The 24,878-nt window shown below is 35.7% G+C and overlaps 1 protein-coding gene across 2 annotated transcripts in view; it reads right to left on the reverse strand.

Moving 5' to 3' along the window:
• The window catches only part of LOC132798436 (putative neural-cadherin 2), a 160,668-nt gene that overhangs the window by 10,610 nt on the left and 125,180 nt on the right, over positions 1-24,878 (reverse strand). For both annotated transcript variants that reach the window (XM_060810289.1, XM_060810290.1), the window contains 8 exons: positions 24,017-24,132; positions 22,975-23,139; positions 16,956-17,093; positions 12,899-13,319; positions 11,926-12,828; positions 7,818-8,209; positions 4,982-6,915; positions 4,740-4,910 (listed from right to left, as the gene is read on the reverse strand). In XM_060810289.1, the coding sequence (XP_060666272.1) occupies positions 4,740-4,910; positions 4,982-6,915; positions 7,818-8,209; positions 11,926-12,828; positions 12,899-13,319; positions 16,956-17,093; positions 22,975-23,139; positions 24,017-24,132 (4,240 nt within the window). The remainder of the gene's footprint in view (positions 1-4,739; positions 4,911-4,981; positions 6,916-7,817; positions 8,210-11,925; positions 12,829-12,898; positions 13,320-16,955; positions 17,094-22,974; positions 23,140-24,016; positions 24,133-24,878) is intronic.

The raw sequence follows: 24,878 nt of genomic DNA on the forward strand, positions 1-24,878 counted from the left end.
TATGAATTAAGTTTTATATCAATATATTAAATAAAGGTATTTAGTATTTTATTAGTTTTGCGGTATATTAATTCAGTATATTATTTAACGGCTAACTAACAGTCGAGCACACTCGACTGAACCTTTCATACTTGTTTTTTTTCGACACAAAAAGTTTGCTGGCCAGTTGTTGGCACAGCGGAAGTGAAAGGAGGAGGTGAGGAGAAGGGGGAAAGAGGAAGAAGGAAGGAGGAAGGGAATGGAGGAATACCGCTGCTGCATCTTTTGTGTGCATTAAGCGCGTTAGCTCCATGGGGAGAAGACACGCTCAGTTCTCTCAGCTCTCGCAGTTCTCCCCCAAAAGGATTAGGTCATAGTTTCTCAGAGTAATCACTATTTCAACCAGCTAAATTCAAAATGTGTGTTTCAAAACATTTTCAATTTCAGCGCATGCATATTTGATGCTGCGCTTCGCAAAAGTTCTGCTTTGGATTTTATGGCATTGCGCGATTTAATAGCATTCAAATTAATGTGATTAAATAGTAGTATGTAATAGAGCAGCTCAAGGAGTTAGGAAAATTACAATTAAACTCTAAAAGTGGAAATTGAGAATTATTTTTAACTAAAATGCAATTGAATGCAAAACTAAATAGCATTAAAATTAATCTGGAGAAAAATAGTTGATTCTAATAAATAAAGAGTATATTAAGACACAAATTTATATTATATTCAATGAGTTAAATGAACATTGAAAATATTTCTATAAATATGCTACTAATAAAATAACTTAATATTATATAAGGTTGAGAAATGAATTTCAATGAAATTTTCAAATTAAATGCCTAAAAGTTTATATTTGAAAGTACAAGATGAAAAAAGACTCAAATGAATAATGAAATATAATATTACGCAGCATAATTAAAAATGTTAGAAAATTATTTATGGAAAAATGGAGAATAACGCAACTAAATTAAATTAACTTTTTTTCGTAAATATAAAATTAACTAAATAAATAAGAATATAAATTAAATACTAAGAAAACGTATAATTTTAATGCAAATTAAGAATTCCGACTTTTAAGGATATTTAAAAATAATTTAAGAAACCAATAACTATAAAATATATTAACATTTAAATGACAAATATAGTATTTAATACTTGAAAAGAGTTGGAAAATCAATTAATTATATTAATTTACAAATTATTGCTGCTTGATATACCAGTCACTTTTAACGATTTCGTCTACTGCATAAACTGAAATAACATATCACAATTAGAAAAAATAAAAATAGATCGCTCTTTATGTAAATTTAATTTTTTTAAGGATTTGCTCTCATTCACTATAATGGAAACTATACGTCAATTATTTCTATTATTATTTTTATATTTTTGTTGAATGGATTTTTTTAATATTTTCATTTCCATAATGGAAAATGCATTAAACTGCATTACGAATTTAACAATATATAATTCATTATACATATCAATTATTTGATCAATTATTTGTATTATTATTTTTTTATTTATGTTGGGTAGATTTTTTTAAATGTTTTCATTTCCATAATGGAAAATGCATTAAACTGCATTACGAATTTAACAATATATAATTCTTTATACATATTTGTTTTTTTTTATTTCCTCAATTTCATTTTGGTAATGGAAAAACCTTTTCAACTGCATTAAGTATTCAGCTTTTTACTTAAATTGCTTTTCTACTTCATTGACTTAATATTTGTAATGGAAACTTCTTTAAACTGCATTTAACTTAAAGTAGAAACTACAAGTTGACTTTCACTTTTGAATGCAAGACAGATTTTTACATATAAAGATTTTTACAATGTGGGTCAATTCATCTTGTTATGAAGCTTGCAAGAGAAGCAGAGAGAAAGATAGTGCTAAAGAGTAGCCACATTTCGCCGGCTGACACGAATCCCAACGCTCGCTGCACAATGAAATTCGTATTGAGGGTAAAGCGAGCATAATTTATGGAACGTCGACACCTGGACATAACGCAAAGGCAAAAGCAAAAGCAAAGGCAACAGCGTTTTTGGCTCTCCGTGTGTTCGTGTTCGTATCCGGCATTCGTGTGGCACTATTTAAATTTGCTTAAAGCGCCAACACTCCTCAATTCGTCTTACAAATGGGGCCACCAAAAAGCACTAGCCAGAGAGGGAAATGTAGAAGTTGCCATTCAGCAGCTTTCCCACCCGTTGCTACTGCTGCTGATGATATGTATAATGGCAAACGTAAATGGAGCACGAAGCTGTTGGGAGAGTGGGAGGATAAGGGAGCAGAAGCATGATAGATAGGAGCAACGAACAGGTTTGCGGACGGGCGTCTGTTTGTTCTCAGTGTGGTTCAAATGGAGTCACTCGGCAAAAACTAATGATGTGGAAAATGTGCTCGCTTCTAGCACAACGATTGGAGTAGGTGTTGCAACTGGCAGCTGCCAGAAGGATCGAAAGTCATGTGCTAGCATGCAAATATATATATATATATATATATATATTCAATATATATATATATCTACAATTTATACTATGTTGATATTTGTGTGGCGGTGGCACATTGCATCTGGGATGTGTCAGGACATGCTGATGACAATTGATATTATTTGTTTTGTGCCCCGCTGCTGCTGCTGTTCGATTTGTTTGCTACTCTCCCCTCCTAACACTCTCTCTCTATCTCATTCTCACTCCTCAGCACCTGTGAGGTGAGCTGTGGGAAATAGAAAAGAAATGATAGCAGATGCCAAATACCATACGATGCGATACGATGTTGTTATGGCATCTGGAAGAGTTCATGCCACAGTTAATGGCACATTGATGTGCGACTGATTGGGTTGCACATTTGAGGCGAGCAATTTCTGCAGCATTGCTGAAATATTTCCACAAATATTCAACAAATTCAACGAAATACATATTTTGGATTGATTTCAAAATTGGAAATAAATCAATTTAACGATTTAACTATTTATCAAAATTATGTAAAGTGGGGAAACAAGTATAGAGAAAATATTTAAACAAATTTCACGAAATATTTTTAAATTGATTTAAAAATGGGAAATGGAATAGTTTAATTTCTTGATTTTGCTGTTTAATTAAATTATGTAAAATAGGAAAAGGATTAAGAGCAAATATTTCCACAATTATACAACAAACTTATCGATTTAAAAATGGGGAATCAATCAATTTAAAGAAATTATGTAAAATAAGAACTTTTTTAAATATCAAATGCAATCACAATTTTTATATTATTAAGAAGGTTTCAGTCGAGCGTGCTCTAATGTGTGATACCCGCAGCTATTTTCAATAAAACCATATTCTAAAAATATACCAATAAACCACAAAAAATACTAAAATATACCGAAGAATATACATGTTATATCGATACATTCGGCATTCAAAATATACCGAAAAGTACAAAATATACCAGATTGTCAGACAATGCATCTAAACCCCAATTGCAGTAGTATTTCCTAAATAACTTTTACATTGTTTTTCTAATCGTCACCAAATATTCTGGCATCATAAAAACCGTACTTATAGTTTTATGAACCAAAAATCGGGCTTTAATTTTAGCAGGATTTTAAAAGTTGTATCTATGGCGATGGGATTATTAAAGTAAGGAATAAAATAAGAATAATTTGCTTTAATTTTGTTCTTAATTCTCTAACCTATTTATATATGATTTCAGGTTTGAGTACATTGAATAGTAAAACAGGCGTTTAAGCAGCTAAACTTCTTTTATGATTGTCTATTCCACCTTATAGTACACACATGGATGCAAACTACGCATTGCAAGCACATGAATGTTTTTAAATATACACTCGAGCGCTAGATGGCGCCAGCAAGAAGTAAACTTACTTCCCGTTATGCAAAATAGTTTCTTAAATAACTGCTACTCTATGCATGTGTGTGTTTGTTGATTCTAATGCAAAACTTTGTAACAGAGATAGAATGTAAACTATATATAAAAGTGGCTCGTGTGCAGAAGATTAACAAAAAGCTGTACCTAACTAAAATAACGTGGAAAACCTTTTTAAGAAATGTATTATTTAAAATACCAAAAATGTAACTTTAATTTTTTCTTTTTCTAATATTGAAAAATTTAATTTTTTTTTATATATAAATAAAATATTTTAAACATAGCAATCCTAAATCGAAAATTTTCCAAATATATTTATTGCACATATTTTGTTATCCATAGACTTCCATTTAAATAGTTTTGTATACTAAAATCGCAAGTGCAGCAATTTATTTCATTAAATTTACTACTATTGGAATAGTTTAGGGTGGTTTAATCGGAAATCCAGTAAATTCAATTGCCTGAGTATGGTATATTAATTTTCTAATTTTACATTTAAGTCAAATATAATATGAACTAGAAAATTAAGAAGCATTAACACATTAATGAGCTTAGAAACTGCATCGAATGCTTAATTGGGTGCAGCACATTGTTTTGAGTAACCAGCTTATGAGTAAAGTGAATACAACAACGAACACTCGTATTTAAGGCAGTCAAGAAGAGTGAATAGAATTGGAGGTAGTTGAAAATGATGCATAATTCTTGTGTGTGTTTGTGTGCCGAAAAAGCATTTACAATGGGCTTACAAAGTGAATGAGGCGATGCGTTGCAATGTGTGCAATTAGTGAGTGCAGTTAGAGAGCACACACTTAGAGGCAGGTGAAATACACACACAACAACAACTGCATTTTGAAGCACAGAGGAGGCGTTGAACTGCATCATGTTGTACTTACGTGCACTCGTATTCATTCCACAAATCAACACAATCAAAGGGATCCGGACAGATGACATTGGAGCATGGTCGATTCGATGGGCAATTTCGTTCCACATTCCTCGCCATTGTCGCCTGTCCCCATTGGGTGCCATTCATTGCCGGCGGCAGCGGCAGATGTTTGCCATCAAGTCTGAGAGAGACAGAGAGAGATGGTGTAAAAATGTTGCTAGCATAATTAGCAAACTCAGGACAAAAGCTCACCTGATGTCGTCGAGGCAGCTGCGTTGAAAGTCTGCCTGCACCTCAAACGTTTTGACGCCCGTATATTCCGCCTTGCCGCCCGCATAGACGCCCTCCTGTTTATCAATGCTGAGCCACTGATGTCCCTGATAGTGAAACGATTCATTGTAACGCCTTGACTCGCCGCCATCCAGCTCCATAATGGCTGCCGAGCCATAACGACTTATGCGCACCACATGCCACTGTCCATCGTTCACAGTGATTGCCGTCAACGTCAGAAGCTGCTCCTCATTCCGCAGCGAATTCAGATTATAGCGAAACTGCAGCTGTCCGCGTCGCAACTCCAAGATGGCATATTCACGCTGATGCTGATCGCTGACACGAAACAATTCGCCAGCCTGCTCCCGAGTGCGAAATCTCAACTGCAGCTGAGTGCTGAAGCGATCGGGTTCGAAGCTCAATGCAAACTTCACGTAACTTTGCGCTTTAAATGTGGTGGGCACAGTGGGCACATTACAACCCGGACCCATCCAACCAGGTTGACAATGGCACTTGGCCTGCACCAAGCTGGCGACACAATTGCCATGATCCCAACATCTGGCTGTGTGCTCCGTCTTTAAACAAACTTCATCGGTTTGCGGACAGGCGGGAAAACTGTTACGCGACAGCGCTGGGAAAGCCAAATCATAATGCTCCGAATTGTGTACAAGATTGCGTATGCAGCCATCGAAACCCTTCGAGCTGAATGCATATTGCCAATTGTACAGAGTCTGATCGAAGTGCTGTCGATACAAACCGCCCAATTGCAGTGGCTGATTGAGATTCAGTGTCTCGGCAAATGGCGGTATTTGACCCCGTGCCTGACACGCATTATCATCAAATTCTGGCGCCGTGCCATCCTCGAGTTCCGAAACCAAGGCCGTGCGACAAAAGTCCACAACCATGCGCACATTTTCGGCATCCCAAAAGATGTCCAAGCGATGCCAGACACCATCGTCCAGCGTCTTTTTGGTCTTCACACGCAACTCCAAGGTGCCGGAGCCAAAGTCGATAAGCAAACGCGGATAGCCCTGTTCCAGTTCAATGGCTATAAAGTCACTGATTACCAGCTCGCCCACTTTCGGCGGCACAATCGGCCCATTGTAGAGTATCAAACCATCCGCTTCGCGTGTGATAAACTCCAGGCTCAAATGCGATTCGGCGCACAGCTGCAACGGTGGATACCAGGCCCAACCATTGCCACGAAAACTGCGTGTCGATTGCTGGCAACGTGGTCCGCCATAGCCAACGGGGCATGCCACACAACGCGGCCCATTGCGCGTCTCCACGCAGCGTCCCCCGTTAAAGCAATGATGCGTGCGACAATTGTGATCGTGATCGGTGAAATTCCTCGCTCGGCAAACGCACTGTGCACTCAACTCGAGACGCACACCAACCAGCGCCGTACGATTGACGCTCACTGTATACGGTTTCTTGCCCAAATCAACACGGGAGGTGCACGATCCGCTGGCACACTTGCCGCGACCCTCGTGCAAACACTCATCGATGTGCACCATTGTGATGTTCAGTCCCACCTCCTGTTCGATCTCCTCGCGATGCATTTGCACCACCCCATTGAGTCGCACCGCTTTAAAGTACGGCTGCTGCGTTGCTGATCTGGCTGCAAAGTGAACATCTGTTAGAGGATATGGCGACTGTGCTCGCAGCTGTACGCTGAACACGTCCACGTTGTCGCGATCCGTGTAGAGCAGCTCGGCGAGCTTGTTGCGAAACCGCTCCAGCTTCGAGGGTTCGACTTGTTGTTTCAGTGGATTCCAGGTGCGCACAAAGTCTTCGTCGGTGATGTGGGCCAAACGCATGGAGCCAGCTTGCTGCACCGCCTCGGCTGTGATGTCGCGCACAGTGACGCTCAAATTGGCGGGTATGTCCTCCTGACCATGCTCTCGATCGTATACCTTAGGGAGGAAATGAAATACTATTTAAAATGTGTACAACAAATTTGTTCAACTTTGTTTAAAATGTTTTCAGTATACTGGATCTCATAGACGAGCGATAATAGCTTCAGTATTTATGATTTCTGAAATGTTGGTTGCGATGGAATAAAAGTTGTCGAAGCTATTTAAGGAAATACTTTTGTATGACAAAAATATTCGACTGTAATCGGTTAATAGACGCTTTAGCTGACTGTCTGGTATGTTTTATACTCTATGGTATATCGATATACCAAATATAGCATAAGATTTTGTGGTATATTTATAGAATGTAGTTTTATTGAAAAAGGGTAACGGGTATCTCACAGTCGAGCATACTCTGCTTTCTTACTTGCTTTGCTCAGGTATTGCAATTTATTGCCAAACATTTATATATGTTAATACATCTATTTATTTGGGTTTATAAAATATATGGTAAGATAATCCTATGCTACGTAATAAATACAAGACTCCAAACGTGGTAACTCTACCTAAAACAGTTCCAGGGTAAGTACTTAAGTACTTAACCCTCCTTTGGGTTATAAAAAGTTTATGTTAAATGTAAAACTTTCCGTTACTGAGGAAAAAATTAGAAACTGCATTTTCGTTAATTTTGTCTAACTATATTTTTATTCTGTAACATACCTGTAAACTGTAATATTGTATTTCAATTATTTTATATATTTGTTTGTGTAAATATTTTTGATATTACTATTTTAGTTTCAACACTTTAACAAGCATTTCTGATTAAGGAAAAATAGACTATTTAACGCAAATATGTTTTAAGCTGTGTGTTCCCAATACATTCACAAATTCAATATACTCGTTTACCTCGTGAGCACAGGGTACACTTCACTTAAGTTGAAAATACCAGTAAGAGGACTCACCTTAAAGCGCAGCTGATAGCGACCACGTCTTGTGCCCGCTCGCATTGTCAATATGCCGGTGTCGGTGTCGAGCTTGAAGCGCTGGTGCTCCTGGGCCTCCCAGTAGTATTTCTTGTCGGGCACATCCCAGTCGTCGGGATCGTTAACGTACACACGGCCAATGGGCGTATCCTGCGATTGTCCTTGATAGTTGTAGACCAACACCGATTTGCTGCCCGGCTGCATCTTGTTGTCGTTGACGTCGCCAATGGTCACCGTCACTGTGCTGGTGCCTGTCATGGCTGGCGCCCCGTTATCCTTTATCTCAATGGGTATGGTAAAGGATTTCTGTAGCTCACGGTCAAAGGGACGCAGCGAGGAGATGATGGCCACCCCATTACCATTGTCGCCTCCTGTTTAGGGCATTTTGTGTTCATTCCGAGAAGCATTCAAATGGATTTCATTTCGTTTTGGGGTGGTGTTCAAGTTGTCGTTGTTGTTGTTGCAGCACATAAAAGCAGAGGCAAAAGAGAAACGAGAGAGATTCGAACATAAGCAAAAGGGAAATTCAAGACTTAAAGGGAGCCAAAATGACAATCAAATAGGGGCAATTTCAAGTAGTAAAAGGGTTCACAGCTACTCGTATGTTTGCATATTTGATGTCTTTAATGACAAACTAAAGAGATTATATTTCATTGTCAACACTTAAATTTTATTCTTGTGTTGCTCCGTTAAATGATTCGGGTTATTATGTAACTTATTTGCTTGCGATGTTGAAATTTCAAATTTTGAAAATAATATAATTTGTAAACTTCATTATTAACTAAGATTTTTGTTCTATACAGCTTTATTTTCATTAGCATTTAAATTAACAATAATAAACAATAATCTAATAAAGATATATATTTAAAATTTTATTAAAATAGTGCTTAGAATATAACAATGAAAAGGAAACTTTAAATATTCAAAACCAATTAATAATTTTTGATTTTTAAAAGACCCAAGAAAGGAATTATTTAAAATTTAAATTAATTAAAAACGAGAAAAAACTAATTAAAAATAATTAATTAGTTAATTAAATAATAATAAAGCTTTAAATATAACATTTTAAAGTAAAAAAAACATAAATTTCAATAGTTGAGTCTTGTGTATTAATATAGTTTTTTGTTTTCTTAATTAATTAATTCCTAGAATTCCTAAAAAAACCAATTAAATTTAATAACGACAAAAAACTCATTAGACATAATTCATTATTATTTAATGAAATGGACAATGTATGACAATAATATATTTTCCATTTTCAAATGTAATTTTGTCCTATCTTCAACATAATTAAATACGTAATCAACCTACTAAATTGACTTTTTAATTAAACTTTAATAAATAAGGTCTTTGCCCTAGTTTCTGCTTCAAGCTCCTTCGCAACATTAACAAAATCTATAAATACTAATTATTCGAGTTAATAAATTGCAATATACACGTGAACTTGTCATGGTCAGACATGAACAATGTTAATTGCATAAACTGCACAAATAATTCTTGAACTGTTTTGTGGCATTATTTATGTGAAATTCAACTAGTGATTATAGAATTTTAATGTGGTTTCATTGATATGCAATCAATATTTGCTTGCGCATTACGTCTGTCTATACATCAAATATTTAATACGAGGCAACAGAGTAATTTAGTTGTTGCTTTTTCGTATTTTTTCGTATTATTTTATTTTGTTTCACATTCGGCATAAACTATGAGTGTAAACGCGGTGTAAGTGTGGCCATCATATATTCTTAAATTAGGCATAATTAATGGCACATTCAGTGAGAACTGAACATATGTACATGAATTGGAATGGATTTTGCATTAGCTTGATTAACAATTTATAGGCTTAATGATAGCTGGCGAGCCATCTATAATTGGCTACGTTTTGTACTAATTACACAACTCATTTAGGTAATTATGCAAATTAATAACGTCACTTTTAGCAGCGTTCATCGTATTCTATTAAATATTTCATTTATTTGTTTATGCCAAAGTAAAAAAGAGAATTTAATCGGCTTTTTGAATCAATTATTTATTTTGCCGCCATTCACAAAACACGTAAATAAAGAAAACAAAAAAACAAGCATTCTTCTTGTATACCTTGAAATCCAAGCACGCGCCGACAACCGATGATAAAAAGCAAAAAAAATGGACAAAACAAATTTCAAAGGAAAATCGAAAATGCACGGCTTGTCAATGTCAGCAACGTATTCAAGTGACACCTCAAATTTCTTTCACCCCTCGATTTTTATTTTCAATTCTATTTGCTTTTCTTTTATTAAAAGATATTTTTTATACCGTTTCGAATAACTTTGGGACCGACGACAAAGGCTGGAAAAGTTGGTAGACCAATTTCATTTACGCCCCGGAGAAAAGCACATGAAATGGCCATAAAAACAATGACAGCTCTGTCCAAAAGCAGAAAGAGACAGAGAGATAGAGAAAATGAGAAGTGGTCTCTCTTCCATTTTGAGAGTGTCTTGGCCAGAAATTTGCCTTGAAGCCAACTCTCATCTACCATTTAACAATATCGTTTGCCTGTTTCTCTTCTCATCTCTTGTGTTTTTTTGGTTCTTTCAGTTAACTAACTCTGTGAACAAACAATGCTGATGATGCTGATTGTCTGTGGCATAATTCAATCACCATTACTATGCAAACACACTTTGGTCTAACGTTTTTGATTCTGATTGTGTGCAAAACCCAAAACGAAAGCCAAACTAAAACTTGAACTCAACTCCAAGCGGCAGCGGTTGCATGCTGCGTTTGCTTGCCTCTGCAAATTGTGCAAGTGCTGATTTTGTTTCTTTGCTTTCTATTTTTTTTTTGGACAGTATAGTAGATTAGTTCCGAGGGATTCTCTCTCTCTCAGCACTCTGTCAATGGCAATTGGTTATGAGCACAAATTGACCTGTGGCTGCTGCTGCTCTTGCTGCTGCTTCTGCTGTTACCCAAAAGATTTGGATCTGAACAAAATGTTTGCTCCTTGGGTCATAAAAAATACTTGGTTTGCCAAATTTGTTTTTGAATGGCTTAGTTTGTACTTGTAGTTGCTGAAAAGCAAATCCATCAGGGTTGGATTTTTGAAAGTCTGGCAATTTAATATTGAGACTTCAGCAGAGCATTTCATTGACTCTGTTCTTGATTAATTTAAATAATATGTAATAAAAAAAGAAACTGGCATTTTAGTAAGAATATTACAGATTCTCATTTTGATTTCCTGCAGTAATGTCAGTATAAGAACCTACTCTTTGAATATTTTCATGATTATATAATATTATTTTAAACGGTAGCTTTAAGAATAAAATTCATAAATTTAAAACTAATAATATGGATATTTTAACTTAGTCTAATTTCCTCAACTAACTAACTTACTAATTATTTATCAATGGATCGCATATATCACTATCTAATAAAATAAGATATATATAAGAAATGAGATATATGTTACATTTCAGTATATTTTGACAGCATCTCTAAGAACTAAACAATAACAAAATACTCTTTAAAAGTCTATCAATTCATAATACAAAAGCCTCTAAAATTAACAAAATAAATACGTGACTTTCATTTAATATCTTTATGGATGAAAGTGTTTGAATTTGGCCAACGATTAGATCGCAGTAGTACAAGTGAAGAGACTAGAGTTGATTTCGTGGACCTTACATTAAACGTTTATTCGACAGTCAATTCATTTTCTGTGTTCTATTTTACTTAACGACTCAAAGCGAACTACTTCATTTCGCAATATTCTATGTATATGATGAAATTCAACACAAGGATGCCATATCAATTTATGCTTAACTTAGAGTTACCAGATTATCATTTTGTTTCTTACGCTAATTCGTTAATTTCAAACAGAAAGTAATAACTTTTTAGTTGAATAATGCATTATTTCTTAACGATCTCACATTTTGAATTCTGAGCTATTTTTATGGAACACTTAAAGTTAATTAAAACGGTTTAATATAAATTCTTTTTAAATATTTTTAAGTCTATATGATATGAAGAGCGTCTTGAACTTGTTTCCCATACAATCATTAACTGATTTCTTAAAAATAATAATAATAGTAATATTTCAACTTGTACTTACGTCGATCGTATTCCACTTTGAATCCCGCACGTATCTCATCGCTAGCCAGCGGATCGAGTCGAAAGCTAAAGGGGCCGCCATTGCCGCGCTGTCGATCGTCGACATCTTTAGCGGCTACTTCGATGATCTTGCGCGCTGAAACATTCTCCGGCAACGTGGGTCTGTAATCCTCAGCCAGCGTAGGCGCATTATCATTCACATCCTTGACAACCACAGTGAGGGTAGCAGTCGCAGTGCGTGAAGGATTGCCATCATCACTGGCCAAGATCTGCACATGATGCCGATCGACAGACTCGCGATCCAAGGGACGTTGTATGCTGATGGCGCCTTTGTCGCTGATGGCAAATTGCCGCCGTCGATTTGTGGCACGCACAATCTTATAGTTGACTCTCGAGTGGCCACCTTGGTCGGCATCCGTGGCACGAAACTGTTCGAGAATGGTGCCCACTTTGGTGTCCTCATAGATCGAGACTTCGATGTGATCGCGCTCAAAACGCGGCTCATTATCGTTGATGTCGCGCAACTTGACAACAACCCAAGAGTATGCCACATGATATTTATCGCTGCCACTGTCCTCGCCCTTATCGTTCACCTGAATGCGAAAACGAAAGCCGCTGCTCTGCAATGGATCCTCATAGTCCAAGGGTTGAATAATCTTCAATGAGCCAGTACCATCAGCATTCCGGACCATCGCAAATTTATCGGCACCAAAGCCACTGTTTGGCACCACTTTGTACTGGAAACTATTCGTTTCATCCTCGTCCTGTACGGTGACTGTGAGTATGGGTGTTTCGGGTATGTGAGTGCCATTGGTCTCATCCACCTCGGTGAACCATTCATCTTTGGTGAATTGTGGCGGCATATCGTTAAGATCCTTGACGCGTATGGATGCGGTGCCAGTGCCTGGTCAGAGGATGACAACAAATGAGGGCAAATGTAAGTGATGTGTGTTTTAAGAACTGTTGTTGCTTACCTTTGAGGCCACCGCCATCCATGGCGACCACTTGGATCGAATAGTCGGGAGTGCGTTCACGGTCGAGACAACAGACGGCGGTCTTGATGAGGCCCGTTTCGGGTTCAATTTCAAAGATGGGTGCGCCCGTTTCCTCCTCGATGACGTTCTTCTCAATTGAGTAGATTAGCTTGGCGTTTGTGCTCTCGTTGGGATCGTCATAGTCAATGGCAGACATTGTCATCACCGGGCTGCCGGCGGTGCCATTCTCGGTGACATTGCCAAAGTAGACGCCCTGCGGAAACTGTGGCGCATTGTCATTGATGTCCTTCAGATTAACTTGAATGTCCGCATAGCCGACCAGACCCTCGCCGCCCTCATCCTGCGCAAATACAGTGAAACGCCATTGCGGACGCCCGCTGGGCTGATCTCGGTCCAAAGGCTGTCAATGAATGAAATGTGAGTAGAGTGAGAAGAAGCATTTTGATTCGCCAGCTTCTTGCTGTTTGTTTGTTTGTCTCTCTCGTCTCGTCCCACACTCTCAGTCTGTCTATTTGTTTGCAAATTATTTTATGCCAGTGGCAGGAAACTGCAACTGAACCAAACACAGCAAAACCAACCAAGCAAGCCAATCCGACATACAGCTGACATGTCTCATTGTCAGTTTCAGGTCCTTGAAAGCGTCACATTCCCTTCACAGTCCTCGCTGTTGTCCTGTTGTCCTGTTGTTTTGTTTATCCTTTGCGGTGTTTGGTTGTGTGAGTGTTTGCTCTGTGTCTCATATTAGATTTCTCTCATTAAATGAGTTATCCTCATGAAATCGCCTCAATCGTTTTATCTGTCCATTGTCCCTCCTCCTCCTTCTCCTTCGAGAGAGAGAGGGAGACGACCAAATAAAAGCCATCAAATCAAATGAAATGTGCTCAATTTCAACAGAGACAGTGTGTGTCAGATGTGTTTGTACCTGCTGTACACCTCGCCCGCCCCCCCTTTTACCTGTACTCTGATCCTATTTAAATTATCCTTAAATAATGCTTACTCAGCTCATTTTGGCATCTGCTTTTGTTGTTGGCCAGCCTTGGATTAAGACTGTTTCAATTACATTTCGCTCGAAGAAGCTCTGCTCTCAAAATCATTTCGAATATCTTGAATGCAAATTCAAATTACTTTGACTTCTTTCTTGTGCGGCTTTGCTTTCTGCTATTCTGTTTGCGTTTCTGCTTACTAATATATCCAATATATGTCTGTCTCTTCTATATATCTATTTTGATGACTCGACAACAAACACAAACAATTTACCTCTGCCACAGGTGTAATTCGGCACTGAAGCCTTTAAGTCGTGCCTTCGATTTTCCTACTCATGAGCTTAGCCTACTCAATGCATAAATTATTATTTGTGCAATTATATTAGGTTTCCTGACATATAAAGTAATGCATCTGCTTATGAAATGTGCATTACTTAAAATATATGTCTGAATTAAGAAGATAAATCGAAAATGAAGTGGAATTGTTAATGTGATACACAGAATTGAAATTTAAGCGGGTCCCCTTTTATTTTGTCTTTTCGTAAATGAACTAAAAATTGCTTTCATTAATCAGTATTATATTTAAATAGCAAGTCTGCTCGACGGTCAGATACTCGGTACTCAATTTTAATAAAAGCTAAATAGTGCGGTATTTATTTGGTATATTTTGTATAATAATTCCAAATATACCAGATTTTTAGCCAAATCAACTAAGACTCTCGCATAAAAAAGTAAATAAATCATATTTAAATTCTCCGCGATACAAATTTAAATAAATGTCAGATTTTCAATGTTGTAGCAGTCTTATCTAAAAGGTCAAATTAAAATTTTATCTCTTTCCTTTTTGCCCCCAGCCCATTTTTCATACAAGTTTCAAGAAAAATAGTTCAGGCTAATGTTTAAAATTTCCTAGTGCGGCATTTGTTCAATTAAATCGGAGAAGAACAAACACAATTCACATCTATGTACGTTCGAGTGGAGCGAAATGTGATGTGTGATAGAAATAGCTATAGATGGAGTTGGAGTTGAGAGTTGGAGCTCTGTAGAGCTATTGCCTGGCAATGGCAATAGCAATTACAAATTAAATACCGCGTTGCAGCTGTCGAGTGTTGCTCGTTGGTTCGCTCTAAAACCCAACGAGCCAACGAAGCAGGCAGGCAGCTCTTGCCATACATACATATATGTAAATGTATATATAAAGAGTTTGCTCACATGTATTTGCTGCCAACATTTGCCAACATTTTAAAACACAATTTTATGCGAGTCGGTCGGCAGCAGCAACAACGTGCCACGCACCAATAACGAACGACGAATGTCATTTACATGTGGTTGCTTGTAGAGCGTCAAAACCACAAATGCCACATGCTGTCCCGCCTCACTCAAACTCTCGCCGCTCTCCTCGCTCCCTCGTCGATGCCTTGGCAAATCCTTCGCCAAAAAAGCGTTTTACTCACACTCGCACACCGAGAGTTACTAAAACAATAAAACAAATAAAGCAAGCCGCCAACAGCAGCAGCAGCAGCAGCAGGAGCAACATTTGAACATTTGATGCAGCATGAGAATGCTGCCAGGACTGTAACTAAACGGCGGGGAACACACACACATTTTGGATACCACCCTCTGGGTTGAGTTTGCCGCGCTCTGCCATTGGACTGGTTGTTTTTATGGACTTTGTCTGAAATTAATTGGAGTTCATGCAGCGGGCATCAAACGGTTTGCAGTTTTTATACCTCCAAAAATGTCGCTTTTCTGCTCTCTCCCTCTTTCTGTCTGTCTGTCTGTCTCGCTCTTTGTGTGTACGAGATTGTGCGGTTTGACACAGTTTTAAATTAATCATACGCCACCGAAACGCGCTGAAAACTTTACAATTCGCCAGGCTCGGTGTTAACAATCAAAAAAGCCAAAAAACACACGGAAACAAAAACAAAATGTATAGGATGTCAAGTATTTTGTTGTGAATCCTGGCTGGCATTCATTTTATTCGTGAGTGTGGGTGAGTGTGAGTGTGAATGAGTGTCTTTTTGTGTGAGTCCGTGCGTGGGATGAAAATATTTTAGAGCTATGTCAGCTGTCAAACAATGTGGCACACATAAAGTCAATGTGGTTAACTCGCCAAATGTGTTATATATTTATTTTAATACAAACTTTGAAAATTTGCTACTTTTGTGGGTTCAAATTTAAAGCCAAATATTTTCAAAGGTGTAAATCAAATTTAAGTGAGTATTCAAGTTTTGTATTGAATTTCAGTTTGTCTTTATGAAATTTAATAAAATTGTGAAATGTGGCTCATAATAAAAGGTTCGAAATCTTCGAATATTTTGGATATTGAGTGGATTTCTTTTTAAAAAAAATTAAACCATTAATAAAAAATCCCCAAAAATATTAAAAAAATATTTCTTCATAACATTTTTAAAAACAATTTGATCATCTTTAATCATTATTTTCGATTATTTAAAGAATCTATCAGAATTGTGTTAAAAAAATTAAAAAGTGAAATTTTGAATCATCAAATTTTCAAAATCAATTTGAATTAAATTTATTGAAAATTATGAACTTTGCCGTTGACGTTTCCATCACACTCAATTGCTGTTCACATATATAGTATATGTATATTCAGTCAGCTCGTCACACAATATAAACTGCGCACATTGTGTGTATAAACTGTTGGCCCAATTGTAAACTGCCAAAGGCAATATTGCCTCCTCCTCCTTCTCCTCCTCCTATCTATGAGTATAACCTACTCCACAGCACGGCAATCGTAGCCCAGAGTGCACACTGCAGGTGAATAAAAGAGAACACAAAAGAAGAAGGAAGAGAAGGAGGAGGAAAAAAAATGAAATGAAATGTTATGGTGCGCCATTTGTACGCCCGCCACCTCCCCGGGGGTCCCATCAGAGCATCAGCGTCGGTTGGGGAATTTAACTGGCATTCATTAGGGCTTGGATTTTATGGTGTCGATGTCGACGTTAGCTCTTGGTCGACTGTTTGACTAGCTGGTTGGTTGGTTGGCTGGTTGGCTGAAATCTTCTTAAACGCTTGTGAGTGCCACTTACCTTGAGTACAAAAATATCGCCAGTTGTGCGATTTATATCAAATTTACTATTTGCCGTATTATCAGGGTCGATGCCCTGGCCGGTTAGGAAATATACAATATTTATTGGTCTATCTACATCGCCATCCGTAGCAGTAACCTGCAAGTAAAACGAAGAGCGAAAAAAAAAGGGAAAAGGAGATCAACAAGAAATGCATTACAATGAGCAGCATAGAGAAGAAAAAACTGTTAAGCTTTTGGTGGTCCTTTTTGGCTGGACCTTTACTTACTTACAATATTCACTCTATAAATCAAATATGCAAATGAGCAAAAACCTTTAAATGTCCAATAAGAGAGAACGGGCTTTAGGGGCGTGGCATCCAGTGGATTTTTTGCTTGTAAATTTATGCTTCGATTTAGTATTTTCTTTATATATACAAGTATTTATTTTGATTTTTTTTTATTCAGTTCGCTTTGTTGCTGCTGGTTTCGACTACAAAATATTGCTAGTCCCTGTCTGTCTGTCTGCCTCAGTGAAAAATGCTAATATTACCGAGATTTATGTAATTATTCAATCGGCTTGTGGTATTTTGTTGCTACTCCCTTTACGTTGCTTTCTTTTCATTCATTTTGTTTTTGTTTTTTATTTTTTTTTGTCCTTGTATTCTTTGTTGCGGTTGCTGAATTGAATCTGTGTTTAGGACAATTTTGTTGTGCGCGCTTGGAATATTTTAGTTGTCTTTCAAACTATTATAATGTATGTATATTTATTTTGTGTGTTTTCCTCTCTTTTTTTTGGGTCAATTGTTTGTCTACTTTTGGTCGATTATTAAATGGATAAGCACAGGGAATTTAAATGCAGACAAGGGCTTATTTAAAGGGTTTTAGACATAAGAGACAATAGATGAATATTAATGTTGAATTTACAAATGAATTTCAAACGAAATTTCAAAGCAAATATGCAAAGTTTAATCATAAATATGGAAAATCACATTATTATAGCAATGTTTCATTTAGAGCATATTCGATTTTAAGCAATGGCTGAGTTCATATTACTATTTTTGGTTCTAAAAATTATTGAAAATGATTTCTTTATTTTTTTTTAATTATTAACAATATTTCTTTATAAATTTTTGTATTTTTTTTCAATATTATTTTCAATATTTTGTATATATTTTTGTATTAATTTCCTTATTATTTTTATTATATTCAATATTTTGTTATTTATTTTTCTTTTATCGATTTTGCATTAATTATTTCAATATAGAAGTGTTTATTTTAATTCGTTCGTTTTATTTTTGATATATATTATTAGAATAATAAGTTCGGTTTAATTGCATTCATTTGTAAATATTTTGTTTTAATATAAAATTAAATTATTTAGTTCATTTATAGCCAAACCTTTTCTAGGCTAACAATTTATTACTTTTATTTGTAAATATATTAAAAAAAACTATGTTTACTTATTCAATTACTTTATCAATTGGAAATCTTTGCTTATATTTATTACTATAATTTGTAAATATTTTATAATAATTACCTTTACTTATTTGATTATTTTGACAATTGGAAATTGATTTTATATTCTTTCAGCAAAATGAACTTTCTTTTATTTAAGACTTATGTTGATTTTTCTCAACAATTTCGAATAATTTCATTTCATTGTCAATCTAGATAAATACAGAATAAAGCTTGCACAAATATTAAGCAGACTCTTAATAGCTGACAAGGAATTAAAATTGATAGCCATTGGCATCTGGACAATAACAACATTCGCACTCGCACTCATTCTTGGAGACAAAAGTAAAACAAAGAGTGCTGCACATTGTTGAACGTTGAACATGATTCAATTGAGTTAAGCTTGTCAGAGCTATTATTTTGCGACTTAGTCTCCAAAGTCTTGGCAGTTTTCTGGTAATGCACTCTTGAGGATTTGTGCTGTGTGTTTGTGTGTGTGTGTGTGTGAGTGTGTGTGGCCAAACAAGCTATCAAACACTTGCTAAGCCAATTAAAAAAATTGCTTTGCAAACAATGTGATAACTTTCAGCAGCCATCAGCTCGCAATAAAGAAAACACATTCAATGGAAAATAATAGCTGCTAAGTGAGGAAATCTCCCCTTCCCCCTGCTTCTCCACAGCACAGCACACATTCTATTATGCATGTATCACTGGCTGCTCAATGGAGCTGGCAGCATTAGTAAGCCACAGTTACTTGACTTAAAAAAAAAACAACGAGAAAGAGAAAGAAATAAATGCTGTTATCGCCCATGAGTTAAGTGCCTACAATACCACATTCCCATATACACCCCCCTTCCCCTCTTTCTGTCTTTCCGTGCCATACAATGCGACAATTTACGTTAAATGTTCAACACAATTTGATATGACAAAAGAGTTGACTACGTGCCATCATTGTGCCCATTATTATTGCAAGTGTAAGTGTGTGCGTGGTGCCATTGTCCTTTCAACAGAAACACACACACACACAGACACACAAAGCAACGCATACCAATACCATGTATCTGGCTGCCAGCTCGTGGGCTCAGCATGCATAATTTAAAGGGTCTTTTTCCCCTGTCACCAGCCAACGCGTTGCCAGCAACAAAATGCATAGCAAAAAAAAAAGAAGAAAATTATTTGCATTTCATTTTCACCCGCACACGCTGCGCGCACAAAAATCAATTTGGTCAAAGGTGTCGAAGACTGTAGACAACGCCTTTAGCTCTTGTCGCATCCTTACATTATTTATATATGTAACGTTCGTTGCCGTTCATTATGTGCAATCAATAAAAGCCCAGAATCCAGTTGGCGCCGTTTCCACTTTATTTCTGTTTTTTCCTTTGTACTTCAGCATAAATGTGTAATTAAAAATGCGCGCCGGGTAGACGCGAATGACATTCAGCCATCGACTTTGCTTCGTGTTATTTAAATTTGTATTTAATAAGAAACGTCAGCAATCGATAGCACAGCGCAAACTAAGATACTCTAACTAAAGCAATGATGAGGAAAATTATGGATTTATGGGAGAACAAAAATGTAAATTATTCATAGAAATTTATTGCAGATTTAAATGTAAATTATTATACCCAAAATTATTGGCAATTTAATCCAATTTTGTTTACAAATATTTAAGACATCTTTGTAAAATTTATGTAAAAGCCAAATCTAATTTCATACGAATTTATTAGAGTTTAAAAGGCCAAAAGCTATTGAAACTATCTTTGTCCAACATTAAAAACAAATTGATTTAATTCCGTCAAAAAATTATATAATTAATTTATATACAATTTTTGTAAACACCAATTGTAATATCATAATAATTCAATAAAGTTTTAAAGCCCAAAAACTTTAAATTTGTGTACAAATACTAATTTCTATACAAGCCAAATGCAATTTCATAAAAATTGATTAGATTTTTAAAGGCCAAAAACTATTGAACCTGTTTTACCCTAAATTAATGACAATTTAATTTAATTTTGCTTGCAATTATATATTAATTCAATTTTCTGTAAAAATCAATTCATCGATTGACAATTTTAGAGTAAATCAAATGACATTTAATTGAAATCAGTTTACAATAAATTATCCATTCATTACTCATCAAAATTTTGCATTATCAAATGCATTTTGCTTTATAAAATCTTTTGTAATTATTTGCGAAAAGTTCGTTCTGCATCAGACTAAATCCAATGTTCACTTGTGAACTAATTCATAATTAAATATGTAAGAAATTTCGTGTTTATTTATTTTTGGTTTTTTTGTGCAATAAAGTTGAAGTAAATATTTGGCAAGGACTTCATATAAATACAGCTAATATTTTTTGCTCCAGCTTAAGTTAAAGTTACGGTTTTCATTGTATTGCATCTCTTTGGTTTTCAATAGCTTAACTTTATAGCTTTATTATATTTCAATTGTTTGTTGAATTTTTACTGGTTATTTTTATACAAATTTTATATTCATATCATGATTGTTTTGTGCAGAGCATTTAACCTTTTGCCTGGCCACAGATTGCTATTTCCTTCATGTTGTTGATTGTTGTAAGTTATGGCTGGAATAAAAGTCGCTGCCACAGACACAAGAGCACTTACACACACACACATACATATGCATGTTCAATCGCGTACACATGCTTGTTTTCTCATATATTTCATGTAAGAGCGTTGTGCAACTATCACGTTATTATTAATGAATGAGTATTTATTTTGTATTTACGGCTGAAATTGCTCGGCTCAGTGATTCGTTGGGGACTCGCCCCGCTTCCCTTTGAACCTCAGCATGCAGCTGTAGCTGAAACTTGGTCCTGCTCTGGGCCAAAAGAGAAGGGGCCAGAGTGGCCCGATCATGTGGCTTGGAGTGTACTCAACTGGTTTGCATGTTTTTCGTTCTGCACTTTTTCGAGCATTGGCTTTTTATGCAAATTGCATGCATTGTGCTGTTGCTGCTCAACATTGTTCTTGTTGTTGCTCGGCCTGTCAATATTTAAATTGCGTAAAAGCAAGAAGGCGATAATAAATGTGGGCATCGCAAAATAATGATAGCATTGGGGCGGCACTGCACTATGTTGAATTTGACCCGTTTTCGTGGCCAAAACTCATTTTTCGCAAGTATTCAAAATTCCGTTTTTTTAATGTTACCATGTTAAGAAATGATCAAATCGCGATATTGTATACCTAAAATGTTAACTTAACAGTTTAATGTTAAAATAACAGCTGTTAAAGTTAGCTGTTGTAAGCGGACACCACGTGCAGTGTTAAATGTTAAATTTGCGGTGCAATTTCAAATTGGCATATCTTCCACAAAAAATCATTAAATAATAAAATTCAAAAGGAATATTACTTCTTCAAGTTATTACTATGTGTTGATACTAATATGTTGCGTGTTTTGTTCGCATTTTTCTAACAATTTGTATATTTAGTAAGTGTTCTTCCCTTGTCACTTTTCGAAAGAAAGTTGAACTTTCCAAAAGGTTTTAACTAAAATGTTCAAATTTGTTCAGTGAGTGTCCATATACATGTTGTAGATCTGTCAATTCTGAATTCATAATATGTAAGCTCATTATGCGTTTTTTGCGGTTTTTTGCGTAATTTGAATTATTAGTGAGCAACATTTTGATCAGAATTGCAGAACTGCTAGAAGTGTGGCGTAAGCAAGAAGCTTTTGCGAGAAACAAAATGCCATATACACTGTCATAACTTGTTGATCTTGCTGTCCTATTAAGATTACTTGCGTTAAACCCTGAAAAAACCGTCACTTTTCGCAAAATGATAAACAAGCCCTTGGTCAAGCCTTTGCGATTTTTTTTTTCTTGAATAATTTCCATATTTTTTATCCGATCTGGACCAAATTTGCAGGACGCATTTGAAATAGGACATTCATCCTGAGTTCCAAAATTGGGGTCGCTTAAAAATTTAAAAACTTAAAAATTGCTTTAGATATTCGCTTTTTTTCGATTTCTGTGGGCGTTGACACGCCCACTTTTTTAAAATACCTTTCTACAGTAATAACCTTCATTATACAAGAAACCTGCATTCAAAAATCTTGTTAATTTCAAAAATTTTAATTTTGGCCACAAAAACGGGTCAAATTCAACATAGTGCACTGCCCAAAGCATATAGTTCTATAGTTGCTGCAATATTTAAAATTATGTATTTGCAATGGCAACTGTAAAAAAAAGTGGCCAACACATGGACGCAATAAATATTTATTTTTCATTTATTATTATTTATTCGTTAAGTTATATTTTTAAGTTATTATTATTTATTGTTTGCCTTACTTATATTTATTTATTATTGTTTATTTTAAATTCTTTATATATATTAATTTTTTCTATTATTATTTTTACATTTATTTAATATAATTATTTTTAAATATTTTATTCAGATTCAACTTATTCAACTTATCCAACATTTATTTTCAATAATTTCCCTTATAAGTTATTTTAAAGCGTTTGCCCCGAAAAGTAGGCAATACATTTTATTAAATTCGAACTTGCCTGCCACTGCCCTTAAAAGTAGGCAACATTTTTTCATTAAATTCAAACTTACCTGCAATATGCGTTTGGGCAAATTTCGATCGTCTTCTTCAGTGATTTGTGTGCGATATGTTTGGCGATCAAAAACAGGTGGATTATCGTTAACATCGCGTACATTGATTACAACGGTGGTGTAGTTGTTTTTCCGATTGCGTGTTGCCTCCAAGCGCAGTTCATACTGTTATATAAAACGAAATATTAACAACTTTTAATTAAAATTCCGCAGATATGTATGCGACACAACAAAAACAAAAATTTGATTAATATGTTTACTTTTTTACGGTCTCTAGATAAATGCATTTTTTTCTATTTTACAAAGTTTCAATGCAGAAAATGGTAAAAAAGAAAATCAAAAGACAACACATGTTCGTTGGCATTTGCTTGTTGCTTGATGGGGTATTGACAGCTACGTGTGTGCAGACACGCATACCTCAAATCTGCCCAAAAGGGGAGCAAAATGGATGGCAGCTATACTAGATTTCGACAGTTATGCCACATAGTATGCGTGCAATCACGTTAAAAATTCGCAGTGGGAAATGTACCAGCAGCAGCTGTAGATCTCTACAACTACAATTTGCTCACTCACACAAACACACATGCATATTAGCCTAGCGTGTGTGTGTGTGTGTTTGTGTATTTACATGTGCGCATATTTTTTTTGATTAATTTTTTTTTCCTGTGCTCTGTTTGTGGACTTTCGTCGCAATGCGTTGCGTTTGGAAAATTGTTCGTCTGAAAGTTTTGCATAGTTTTGCATATTTTTTCTCGTGGAATCAGTAAGGCAGCAGAAAATACATACATATATATATGTATATATATGTATGTGTATGTGTATTTATAAATTATGCATGCACAACCAAAAGTTGAGGCACAAATAAAAACACAAAATACTTGTACATGCTGCAAGTTGAAGATGAATATACAGAGAATAAGAAAAAGTATGAAAGCAAAACGGAAACAACTGAAAGTTACAGCTAGACTTTTGAGTAGCGGCTGTCAGCAACGACACCGGAAAAAGAAATGAGACGACCAGCGAGTGCAGAGACGTGACTTACCCTTGGCCGTGTTTCATAGTCTAGCGGACTGGCCACGTAGATGACGCCGGTTGTGTTCTGCACGGCAAATGCATTGCCTATGTTACCGCCTGTGATCTGGTATCGAATATTCGTCGCTGCAAGAGAAAAGTTAAGATAGACAGAAGAAGAGAAAGAGAGTGGGAAATTCAAATTAATGCTGTCAATTTCTCAAGTTTTGTGATGTCATTAAAACTTTAAGAGGTGTTTTTTCGCACCGTCACACCTGAAGTATGCGTAATACAAGGTGTTGACTGTTGACGTGTGTGTAATTAAGACCACATTGGCGTCATTGTCTACAGCAAATTAAATTTATAATGTCTGCACCTCGGCAAATACTTTGCAATTTAATTAACAACAGCAGACAAAGAATGAGTTACAAAATGGAAAACTTAAGAATAAATGCTGCCAAGCTGTTCGTGTGTTAGCAAAATTATTATGATTTACATTTATTTAACTTTGTAAAAAAACAGTTGAAATTGAATTTTAATCTTATGTCTTGTAAGGTTTAAGGAAATTTTATTATCAATTTGTTTTTAATTCAGTAAACCAATAGCTAAAATTTACATTAAATAATAATGAAATTTCATCATCAACATTTATTTAATTCAGAAAGCCAATAGCTAAAATTAACTTTCTATAATTACGTTTCATTTGACGACTTCCGTAAAAATTTGCTTGTATTGCTGCCTTTGCAAACTGCCATTTGCAGCGCATTTGATTATATTCGATATTTCGAGCAAAAGCCTTGAAATACTTGAAAAACTTTTTGTTTCTGCAAGAATGCTCCGCCAAAAAAGATCAAAAGCTGTTCACAAATTGCAGAAAAAGGCAAATGGCAAAT

The sequence above is a fragment of the Drosophila nasuta genome, chromosome 2L (genome assembly GCF_023558535.2).
Source record: "Drosophila nasuta strain 15112-1781.00 chromosome 2L, ASM2355853v1, whole genome shotgun sequence".
Taxonomy (NCBI): domain Eukaryota; kingdom Metazoa; phylum Arthropoda; class Insecta; order Diptera; family Drosophilidae; genus Drosophila; species Drosophila nasuta.